This window comes from Piliocolobus tephrosceles, chromosome 8 (assembly GCF_002776525.5).
Source record: "Piliocolobus tephrosceles isolate RC106 chromosome 8, ASM277652v3, whole genome shotgun sequence".
NCBI classification, from domain to species: domain Eukaryota; kingdom Metazoa; phylum Chordata; class Mammalia; order Primates; family Cercopithecidae; genus Piliocolobus; species Piliocolobus tephrosceles.
The window spans coordinates 95,451,659-95,463,800 of NC_045441.1; the positions used below are offsets into that span (position 1 = coordinate 95,451,659).

A 12,142-nucleotide genomic window follows, 5' to 3' on the forward strand; every position below is an offset into this window, starting at 1 on the left:
ATGTATAATACATGCATGTATTTATATGTACCCTACAAAATATATTTTTAAATATAAATATGGTATCCTGACTCTATTGGAGACAATGAAAAACTTCCTTGAAATGGTTTGCTAGGATTGGTTTTATTTATAACCTATAATTTAAACACATTGATTTGATTAAGATGTAAGAGTGTTCATGTTGCTTGGTTTTGTGCATTTTAAAAACTTATGTTATGATTTGGAATAGTGATTAATGAATAAAACTCTGTTTTAAATATTTAGATTTCCTATGTAACTTAGGCTCTATTTTAAGTTCTTTGGAAACATATCTTGCTAGATAAATTGCTGAGTATTAGTTCTCTTATTTTCTCTGCACTTCAAAAGTCCTTTGTTCTTCAAAGATGTGGCATATATGCATAAACTTTTCCTTTAGTAACTACTTTTTTATTTTTGAAATTTTCAAGAAGTACAATTTACATGAACTGTATGAAACACAGGTGATACCTTTGATAGCACTCAAAATTTCAGAAGAAATGTCCCAATCTGCTTTAAGAAGGACTTGTAGTCACTGATAAACTTATAAATCTGCTTTGTAAACTTAGAAAGTCAGAAATAATATACAATTTTAAAACATGGAAGCTTTTATTGGATTAAATAGATCTTTTCATGATGTTCATGAAAATGCTCTATTGAAATTCTAGTATTTATTCCTAGCCTAGGTCATTATGATGTTTTAATTTGGTTATTTTGATACTTAATTTCGAATCTGGACACATACAACCTTTTTTTTTTTTTTTTTTCTTTTTTTTTTTTTTTTGAGACAAGTCTCACTCTTGTCCCTCAGGCTTGAGTGCAATAGCTCGATCTCGGCTCACTGAAACCTGTGCCACCCAGGTTCAAACAATTGTCCTGCCTCTGCCTCCCAAGTAGCTGGGATTAAGGTGCCTGCCACCATGCCCAGCTAATTTTTGTATTTTTTAGTAGAGACAGGGTTTCACCGTGTTGGCCAGGCTGGTCTCGAACTCCTGACCTCAGGTGATCCGCCCGCCTCAGCCTCCCAAAGTGCTGGGATTACAGACCTGAGCCACTGCGCCTGGCCACAACTTTTTTATATGAAATACTAGACAGGAATTACAGCTTTTTTGTGTGTGCTGCAAACCATGTAGGTTTTTCAGGGTTTAGACCTCGGACACAAAATATTGATATTTCCTACAGTGTCTGTCCTAAGTGCAGCTCCCTAGAGACATTCAGAGACTTGACTTGTCCTGTAAAGGTGATGCTACCATCCTGTTTGACTTCAAAGTCTTCCTTAAAGAATGAGAAAGCATAGAGGATCATGGAAAAAGCTTCAGAAACCAGGCCTAGAAGTGCATGTATTACTTCTGCCCATAGATCTTTGGACAGAATATTTTAAAATGGCTTTATCTAACTGCAAAGGCTGAGATACGTAGTTTAGCAGTACTCTTATGGATGAAGAGAGGCACACAAATATTAATGGGCACTGGCAGTCTCTATCATATATTTATAATTGCTCTTTCACAAATGTCTATATATTCCTTCTCTTTTCACCTCTGTGATAATTGGTATTCTCCAGGATTTCATCCTTGTCCTATTGTTCTTTCTCTACATATTTTCCTTGGGCATCTTATATACTTTTGAGTCTGAACTACCCTTACAAGGGTGTTTCAAATCTGATTATTCAAATCTATGTCTCTAGCCCTGACTAATTTGTACATCCATCTGGCAGGTAGACATAGCCATTTGGATCAACATTTCTAGCTTTTTCCCCTTCCTTCCCAGTCCCTGAATGTCATCTGTAATGTGTCCTCTTTCCTTATTTTCATTTGCTGTTTCTGATATTGCCATGTTCCCAATTCCCATGCTATAAACCTGGCAGTGGTCTTAACTTCCTGCTTCTTTCTCATCTCCTACATCTAATCAACTACCAAGTTTAGGCACGTTTCATCTCCTAAATAGTTCTTCAATGTATCTTACCTTTTTTCTGCTAATTTCTACACTTCCGTTTTAGACCCTTGTGACCTCTTGCCTTGATATTGGCAATAACTTTGCCTCCAGCTTTGCCTTCTTCAGATCCATTTCTCCTCACTGCAGCTAAAGTAGTTTCTTAGTAATGCACATTGAACATGTCATTCTCTTACTCAGACCGTTTTCTACTGCCTTAGGGACGTGCCCAACTTCCCTTTTCCCTCTTCTGACACTATGCTTTGTCTCCAGAATTACAGTCTTTTTTCCTATACACATTTTTACCTGTTTTATAACTCTGAGTTCTTGATCAGAGCCTTTGATCATACTGATCATACTGTTTATATTCTGCCTGAAATGTTTTTCCTACCTTTTTAAAAATCTTCTTGACTTTTTAAATCTTTCAGTCCTCAGCTAAAGCATCTTGCCTCATCTCTGGTTTTCTATAAATCCTTGCCTAATCATAAACTCAAGAGCAACGATTATGTTTTATTTATCTCTATTTTCTTAACATTTAGCATGTGGCTTGCAAATACAAGTGTCTGTCTTCCCACCTCCCCACCCCTACCCACCAAAAAACACAAAATGACTTAATCTTTAAGGATACTTGATTACTCTGTTTGGATTATAAGAGTTATATGTGCTTTAACCATAATCACATTTCTTTTGGTGAAGAAAAATAAACCAATGTTTATCTTTAAATTGATTACATATTTTTTTCCTCTGACCATGCTAGAATGAAAGGTTACAAGCTAAGAAAAACTATCTATTTTCTCAAATACTGGGATTTGTGGAAAAGTTATATAACTTGAGAGTAGGGTAAGCACACATAGTTATTACAGACCATCTGGTGTCTGCTTTATTGGAAAGAAACTTTTACTAAGATTTACTCCTCTCAAATAATTAATTTATTATTTTCAGTGATATGAAGTAGGTGAAACCAAAATATAGAAAATTTTGCTAATAATACCCATTTTGTTGCTTTGTATACTTTTAAATATAATACTTTATTCCACTATGCATTTGAGGCAAGGCATCCATTTTGTGTTTTCTAATGACTTTAGAATATATCTGCTTAAGGTAGAGATTTTCTAAATATTTTGATATGAGTTGAAAATAAGTTTTTGTTTACTGTTTTATTTAGAATTGACAAAAATATTTTGAAGTGTATAACTATATAGTATATAACTATACAGTATTTGAAATGATTCCTTAATTCCTTGGGTTTTTGTTGTTGTTGCTCCATTATGCTTTTAGTATACAGTAGGACTCTAACATTCATGAAGACTGTTATCTGAGACTCTGTAGGTCCCACTGTAATCAACTCATCCTCATTTCATATAGATCTAAAACTTCTATTTTCTGGTTCAAAGAATCATTATTTTCTCAAGACCTCCTCACTTTTGTGACAAGCACTAATGATTGGCCTTTTAAAAAAGACCATACTTTTATTTAAAAAAATAGTACATTTTTACTGCATTATTAAAGACTAGTGTAAAACAATAAAGCTCCATTGCCTTGATGAGTGGGTGACTGGATTCACTAGCTAAATGACTGTAAAACTTTATCATAGTTCTTTATGAATAAAGTTACAAATATCAGGGACCTGTCTGCTTCATCTTTTATTGTTTAGGAGTTAGAGCAGTGTCTTAGTCTGTTTTCTGTTGCTATAATAGAATACTTGAGACTGAGTGAGTTTTAAAGTTTATATATTACAGTTCTGGAGGCTGAGAAGTCTGAGGTCTAGGAGCCGCATCTAGTGAGAGCCTTCTTGCTGATAGAGGCTCTGCAGAGTCATGAAATGGCATAGGCCTCACATGGAGAGAGGCTGCATGAGAGACACCCACACTGGCTCTTATAACAGACCCACTCTTGTGATAGCTAACCCACTCCCTCCATGACCCATTCATCCATTGATTCATGAATGGGTTAATTCATTAATGAGGGCAGAGCCCTCATGACTCAATTAACTCCCAAAGGTCCCACCTCACAGTATTGCTGCATTGGGGACCAAGTTTCCAACACATGAACTTTTGGGGAAACATTCAAACCACAACAAGCAGTAAAGAGAATGCTGAGTATGGAAACAAACACCCACTGTCTCACACTAGGGGAATCTCCTTAAAGCATGGTTTTCTTATATTTTTATCCATCTTGAAATTCTACACTGACATTTTTGGTGTAGGATAGTCAGTAGATTTAGCACTCTGTGGTTCTACCACACGTTGCTCTTTGCCTACTTTTCCAAACTTTTTATTCGTTCACAAAATAATTGTGTTTACTATGTACTATGCACTGTGCTAAGTTCCCAGATATGAAGCTAAATAAGAAAGATGTGATTCCTGTCCTCATAGACTTGCCTCATTGCTCCAGCCTATCTGATCTGCATTATTTAAACATAGTATGTATAGTTCTGCTTTTTCACATTTGCTTATAGGATTTATTTTCCCAGGAAATTTTTTTTTCTCAGCATATTAACATTTTACTCACATTTCAAATTTCAGCTCAAGTGATACCTTCTATATGACTAAACCTCCCTGTCCAAGCTAGGTCATTTTAGTCTCTTTCCTGTAAGTGCTGTGGCACCTGAGTCATGCTGTCCACTTAGGATATTAAAATTATTAATATATACTGATTTTTAACTTTTCATGTGTGCATCTTTCCAGATATTCTATGAGGTTTTGGATAGCCACTGTGTCCTCTGGCCCTCCAATGATTCATGTCCTTCCTACATGCAAAATATACTCTCTTCCTCCCAAGATTCCCAAAAGTATCATCCCATCATGCATCAGCTGAAAGACCAGAATCCCTGCATCAAAATCAGCTCCAGGTGAAAATGAAGCTCCTCAGGTGTGAATCTGAAGACTGGTGAACTAAAGAGACAAGTTGTCTACCCACCCCCCAAACATACACACACACACATACACACACATCACCTACACACCAAACAGAGTGGACAGGCATTGGATAATGACTGTGGACTTTCTTGTTGAAATGGGAGGTACAAAGGAGTCACTGATCCATAGTGATTTTTTCAGGTGGGCAAATGTTGGAGGTTCTTTTATTAGATCTCAAGGCCTGGGAATAATTCTTCATGGTTCTAGGTTTTGACCACTGAGCTCTTGGTTCCACCCTCTAAGTCGTTCATCCTTTTTTATGAAATGCAGCACATCTTTACAGTTGAGTAGTTTTCTCAGTCTGCTTCCTGCTAGTAGAATTCTGAGGGTCCAGTGGTCTCATTTTACTTTGTACTGTCACTGTCCCCTTCAGTCCACGTTGGCAATGTTTACTGATATAATTGTCTCAAAAACTTTGTCAGTCTTCTGTGAATCTCACTGGCTTTCATTCCATTAGACAAAAGCCACACCCAAAAATGTTTTCAAAATATGGGTTTCTGCAGCAATATTCAGGTTAATGCCCTCAAGCTTTCTAGGTCTATTTGATTGAGAGGATCTGTGAGGCCTTAATCTTTTAAAAAATTTTTTTTGGTGTAACTGATTAATACCATGAGGTACCACCATCTTTCTGGGGTCTTAACAAAAGGTTTTAGAGTCACCCCTCCAGATTCACTTATAGGCCACGTTCAAGCAAGTGGGATCTAATTAAATGAAAGAGCTTCTGCATTGCAAAATAAATTATCGACAGAGTAAATAGACAACCTACAGAATGGGAGAAAATATTTGCAAACTCTGCATCTGACAAAGGTTTAATATCCTTTGTTCCTTTGAATCTTCAAGAAAGTTAACAAATCAATAAGCAAAAAACTAATAACCCTATTAAAAATGAGCAAAATTAGGAACAGACACTTCTCAAGAGAAGGCGTACAAGAAACCAACAAACATGAAAATCTGCTCCAAATCACTAGTCATCAGAGAAATGCAAATCAACACCACAATGAGATATCATCTCACACCAGTCAGAATAGCTATTATCAAAAATAAGTCAAAAAACAACAGATGCTGGCGAGACTGTGGAGAAAGGGGAACACTCATACACTGTTGGTGGGAATGTAAATTAGTTCAGCCACTGTGCAAAGCAGTTTGAAGATTTCTCAAAGAACTTAAAACAGAACTACCATTCAACCCAGAAATCCCATTACTGGATATATATCCAAAAGAAAATAAATCATTCTTCCAAAAAGACACATGCACTCAACATGTTCACTGCAGCTCTATTCGCAACAGCAAAGACATGTAATCAACCTATGTGCCCATCAGTGGTGGACTGGATAAAGAAAATGTGGTACATATACACCATGGAATACTATGTGGCCATAAAGAAGAATGAAATTATATCCTTTGCAGCAGCATGGATGCAGTTGGAGGCCATTATCCTAAGTGAATTAACACAGGAATAGAAAACCAAATACCACATGGTCTTACTTATAAGTGGGGGGTAAATATTGGATAATCATGGACATAAGGATGGCAACAATAGAAACTGGAGTCTACTAGATGGGGGATGGAGGGATGGGGCAAGGGTTGAAAATCTATTGGGTACTATGCTTAGTACGTGGGTGATGGGATCATTTGTACCCCAGACTTCAGCATCACACAATATACCCAGGTAACAAACCTGTACGTGTATCCCCTGAATCTAAAATATGAAAAAAAAAAAAAAAGTAATCCTATAAGCTTCAATACACAAACCAAGTTTTTATTCATACACAAATATACTCCTTGTTCACATACTCACAGGAAATATGATGGTATATTAGACCTTTAGATGGATTTTTGCAATCAGATGCATCTGGCTATTGAGTAAATGAATCCAGTGCCTTTTTTGCTTTTTCCCAGATACTGATACAAGTCAGTATTCATAAGGTATATGAAATGAGATAAAATGAGTTTACTGAAGATTAATTCTGAAGCCAAAGTTATTCCTTTACTTTTTAGTGTAGTTTTGGAATTACTTTAGAAGAGATAACATTATTGCTTATATTTTCAGTGGAATAAATATGGGTTCCTGATTTTAGGAATACTTATACATGCAAACACACATATGAAGAATAATCCTACTACTTTTGGTATTAGGGGAAAGGGGCTGGGAAGAATGGTTGCAATATTCCATACCTATCATGGGAAACATATTTTCACTAAGACGGAAATCTTTGAAGCTTCTTTGTTCTGTTTTGTTAGTCATACCTCCATGTATTCATTATTCGTATCTCAAACCACTTTAATTCTTGGCCCAGAAACTACTTTAATAGACATGGCAAGTGGCCTGAAAAATAAACGTAATTCTTTTTTTTCCATACCATATTTTACTGTTACTTGGTTGAAAACTTGGCTTTGTGTGGTCTGATAAATACATTGATATTTAGGTTGAAAATGTATAGTGATTATGTTTCAGTAATTTTTTTTCACTTATGGGTTTTAGAAGTATTGATTTTCCTCTGTGCCAGTAGGTATGGTGATTTGTAATTATGCTATAAAAGCTTAAGGTTTGGTAGTAGAGAAAGAAGGTTTGCAGAGGTACCTAAGCCTAGTTATTTCAGAACTACAGCTAAATCTTTGACTGGATTTGTGATATTGGGAAAAATTGCCCACAAAAATAACATTGTAGATATTCATCCATGTTTTAGCATTGCTATGTATCACAGTTCCTTTCTAGATTGTCTCTAGTACATAAAAATATCTTTTTCTTTTTTTGCAGGTAACATAACATTACAAAGCAAGATGGGTAACATCACAGTAGGTACGTGCTAAGCTACTACTTCATGTATTTTGCCCACTTTTAAAAATAGGTATATTTGTGATGACTTTATTAGAATAAATGAAGTCTACAGTTTAATTGATGAACTTGACAGGATCACAAGTCAAATATAGGCAGAACTAATGTACTAATTATGTCCACTCGAAGAAAATTGCCTGAGCTGGTATTAAGAAATGTCTTAAATTTCTTGCTAAACTTCTCTGAAAAAAAAAGAAAGATCTTATAAATTCCTTGAATTCTTCAAATATCTAAATTAAGTCTTTGAAAGAAAGATATAAATAATGTCACTGTTTATTGGTCTCCAAATGTGTTAACATTTGAAGACAACCTTGTGAATACCAATAACTAGTTAGTCAACATGTATTTACTGAGTATCTGCCATGTATTAAGAATTCTTTTAGGTACTAGGGAACCTGTTGGTCAACAGGACATAGTTTCTGTGCTCAGAGACCTCACTTCTCTGAGCCCTGGGAAGAAAGACAACAAGCATATAAATAACAAAAGGTAATTTTAGTTTGTGGTAAGTACAATGAAGAAATAAGAAAGGATAACTGAAGAGAGTGGGGAAGAGAAAGCTCCTTCAGTTAGGCAATTGGGGGTGGTCTGGAGAGGGTACATTTGAACTAAAGCCAGAGTAATGAGAAAGAGTTATGTAAAATTCTGGATACAGGGCTCCCAAGATAGAGGAACAAGTGCAGGCCTTGAAAATGGAAGTTTATTATTTTCAAGGGATAGAAGGCTGGCTTATGGGGAAAGTGGTAGGATATGAGGTAAGTAAGGCTAGATCTTAGGACCTTGTAGACAGGGCAAGAGTTCAGACTTTATTCCAACTACAACAGGATGTTAGGGAAGTGATATATAATTTATATTTTAAAAGAACAACCTAGCTGTTATTTCATAATGTACCAGAAGGGTTTAGAAGTGAAAGCAGGCTATTAGAAGGCTTAATTTGTTCATTCTACTGTTGATGAACACCTGGGCTATTTCCAATTTTTTGGCAACTGTAAATAAAGCTGCTATGAATATACTAATGTAAGTCATTTTAGGGATTTATATATTTTTTTCCTCTTGGGTAAATACTTAGGTATGGAATTGCTGAGTTGACTAGGTAGGTTCTGTGTTTAACTTTATGATAAACTACCAGACCTTTTTCCCAAAGTTCCACTTTATACTCTCATCAACAATGTATGAGAATTTGAGTTGCTCCACATCCTCATCAACATTTATTATTGTCGGTTAAAAAAATTTTTTATATTACCATTTGTTGAAAAAACTTCCTTTCTCTGATGGATTACTTTAGTATCCTTGTCTAAAATCAAATGACCGTATAAGTGTGACTCAATGTCTGATCTCTTGCTCCTAATTCATTGATTTATTTGTTGAGCCTTATACCAGTGCCACAATATCATGATTACTGTAACTTTGGTAAGTCTGTAGATCAGGTAGTTGAAGTCTTCCAAATTTGTTCCTTTTAAAGATTGCTTTGGATATAATAGGTCCTTTGATTTTCCAGTCAATTTCTACCAAAAAGTACAGTTGTGATTATGTTTGGGATTGCACTGAATCACATTCAATCTTCCAATTAATGAACATGGTAGGTAGCTGTCTCCATTTATTTAGATCTTCCTTAATTTTTCTCAGCATTGCTTTGTAATTTTCAGCGTAGAGGTCTGGCACTTTTTTTTTGTTAAATTCATTTGTGTTTTTAACACTGTTATAAATGAGACAGTTTTTAAGACTTTGCTTCTAATTGTCTACTGCTGATACATGTAAATACAATTTTTTTTTTTTTTTTTTTTTTTTTTTCTTTTTTGAGACGGAGTGTTACTCTGTCTTTACTCTGTCTCCCAGGCTGAAGTGCAGTGGCGCGGTCTCAGCTCACTGCAAGCTCCGCCTCCTGGGTTCACGCCATTCTCCTGCCTCAGCCTCCCGAGTAGCTGAGACTACAGGCGTCCGCCACTATGCCTGGCTAATTTTTTTTTTTTTATTTTTAGTAGAGAGGGGGTTTCACCCTGTTAGCCAGGATGGTCTTGATCTGCTGACCTCGTGATCCGCCCGCCTCAGCCTCCCAAAGTGCTGGGATTACAGGCCTGAGCCACCTCGCCCAGCCCATATATAAATAATTCTTATATATGGACCTTATATTTTGTGACCTTGCTAAATTTATTCTTTCTAATAGTGGTTTTCTCGAATCTAGAATCCTTTTCTAGCTGAGCAGACATTTTCATCTGTAAATATAGTTTTACCTCTTTCCGTCCTATTTTTATTACTTTAATTTTTTTCTTGCCTTATCCGACTAGCTATGAACTTCAGCATAACATTGAACTGTAGTGATGAGAGTGTGGTTCCCTGCACTTGATCCCTATCCTTGTCCCCAATATTAGGGGGAAGGCACTCAGCATTTTACCATTAAGCGTGATGTTAGCTATAGATTTTTAACAGATGCCTTTTATCAGATTGGGAGAGTTACCTTTTATTCCTTGTTTGCTTATTTAAGTTTCTCTTTTTTTACTTTCTTTGATCGTGACTGAGTGTTGAATTTTGTCAAATACATTCCTCAATTTATTGAAATGATCGTTTTTCCTTTAGTTTATTAATATGACCAACTATACTGACTGATTTTTCTTTTAATATTTTATTTACTTATTATTAAAAAAATAGAGACAAGGTCTCCTTTGTTGCCCATACTGGTCTCAAATGCCTGGCTTCAAGCAGTTCTCCTGCCTCAGCCTCCCAAAGTGCTGGAATTACAGGCATAAGCCACCACACCTGGCCCTTTCTTTAAAATATCTATCATTTACTCAGTGCCTATGTTCCAAGCACTGTGCTAAACACGTTACAATGTAGATTTATTTTGGTTTCTTTTGTGTTTTGTTTTGTTTTTTTGCTTTTACTGTCTTTATTGAGACATAATTGACAAAACCATATATATTTAAGGTGTACATGCAATATAATGATTTGATATACATATATATTGTGAAATGATTTCCACAGTCAGTTTAGTTAACATGTCACTTTACCTCATTACCATCTTATGTGTATGATGAAAATGTTTAAGATTTACTCTCTTGGCAGATTTCAAGTTTACAGTACAGTATTGTTAATTACAGTCACCATGCTATACATTCGATCTACAGGACTTTCTCCCAGATCTATAGAATTTCTCCATTATGTAAACTCCAAAAGAATGAAATTCTGTGGGTGAAACCTTAATTTTACTCTTGATAATTAATTTTAGTTGTGATAATTCGTGTTAAACAAAAGAAATAGGGCTTGTTTTGCTACAGTTTTAAAATATCACCATTGCCTTCTTTTTCAAAAACATCTTGAGTTTTCATTTTTTTATTTTTTGACAGCCTCCAAGGGATGAGCCATTATTAGAGATCAATACAGATAACATGAGGATATTTGTGGCTTAGGATATAATTATTTAGCTGTCATTTATTTCTCATTTAGAGAGAAAAATAAATGAAAGTATTGTTTATGAGCCACATAAACATTCCGTGTGTTTTCCTTCCCTCCTTGAGAAAGCGAGAAATCAAACTAATGTTTCAGCTATTTTACTTTGTTCAAACTGGAATAATACACACCTTGTGTATTGCACTTTTCTTTTTTTTTGCATAATGTAATTTTTACTTGGCTTCTTTTAGGATGCAGGAAGAGGTTTAAAAAGGAGTTTCTGAGGCCGGGCACGGTGGCTCAAGCCTGTAATCCCAGCACTTTGGGAGGCCGAGACGGGCGGATCACGAGGTCAGGAGATCGAGACCATCCTGGCTAACACGGTGAAACCCCGTCTCTACTAAAAATACAAAAACTAGCTGGGCGAGGTGGCGGGCGCCTGTAGTCTCAGCTACTCGGGAGGCTGAGGCAGGAGAATGGCGTAAACCCGGGAGGCAGAGCTTGCAGTGAGCTGAGATCCGGCCACTGCACTCCAGTCCGGACGACAGAGCAAGACCCCGCCTCAAAAAACAAAAAAAAAACAAACAAACAAAAAAAAAAACACAAAAAAAAATAAAAAGGAGTTTCTGTTGGTACATAAGCAGTGAAATGTTCATTTTGTCCAGCTATTCTGTGTCATTTATTTCTAGTGGTTTCATTTCCCAACGTCAGTGTTTACTTTTGACACTTGAAAACTAAATAAATTGAATCTGATAAAGGGCATTTTCCATTATAGATTGGAAATAAATTATTATAAATGATCTTGGAGCCAGATTTTAAACAGTTGATTCCAAATTTATTGTCTTTGTTTGAAGTCAGTTAACATTTTTTTAAAAGAAAAATGTTGGCTCCTTTCTCTCTCTCTATATATATATAGACACACACACACACACACACACACACACAAATGTTTTCTCTCTCTGTTTTGTAAAAAGTATAATTTTTGGCATAGTTTTCACCACACTCCCTACTTTGTTTCCACTTTGAAGTAATAAAACCTCCTGATAAAATATGCTTTTTAAGA

General features: G+C 35.7%; 1 protein-coding gene across 1 annotated transcript in view; it reads left to right on the plus strand.

The window, feature by feature from the left end:
• FAM185A (family with sequence similarity 185 member A) overlaps positions 1-12,142 on the plus strand; it is a 65,176-nt gene that overhangs the window by 17,680 nt on the left and 35,354 nt on the right. Inside the window, exon 5 of the mRNA XM_023192516.2 lies at positions 7,621-7,662. Coding sequence (XP_023048284.1) covers positions 7,621-7,662 — 42 coding nt within the window. The remainder of the gene's footprint in view (positions 1-7,620; positions 7,663-12,142) is intronic.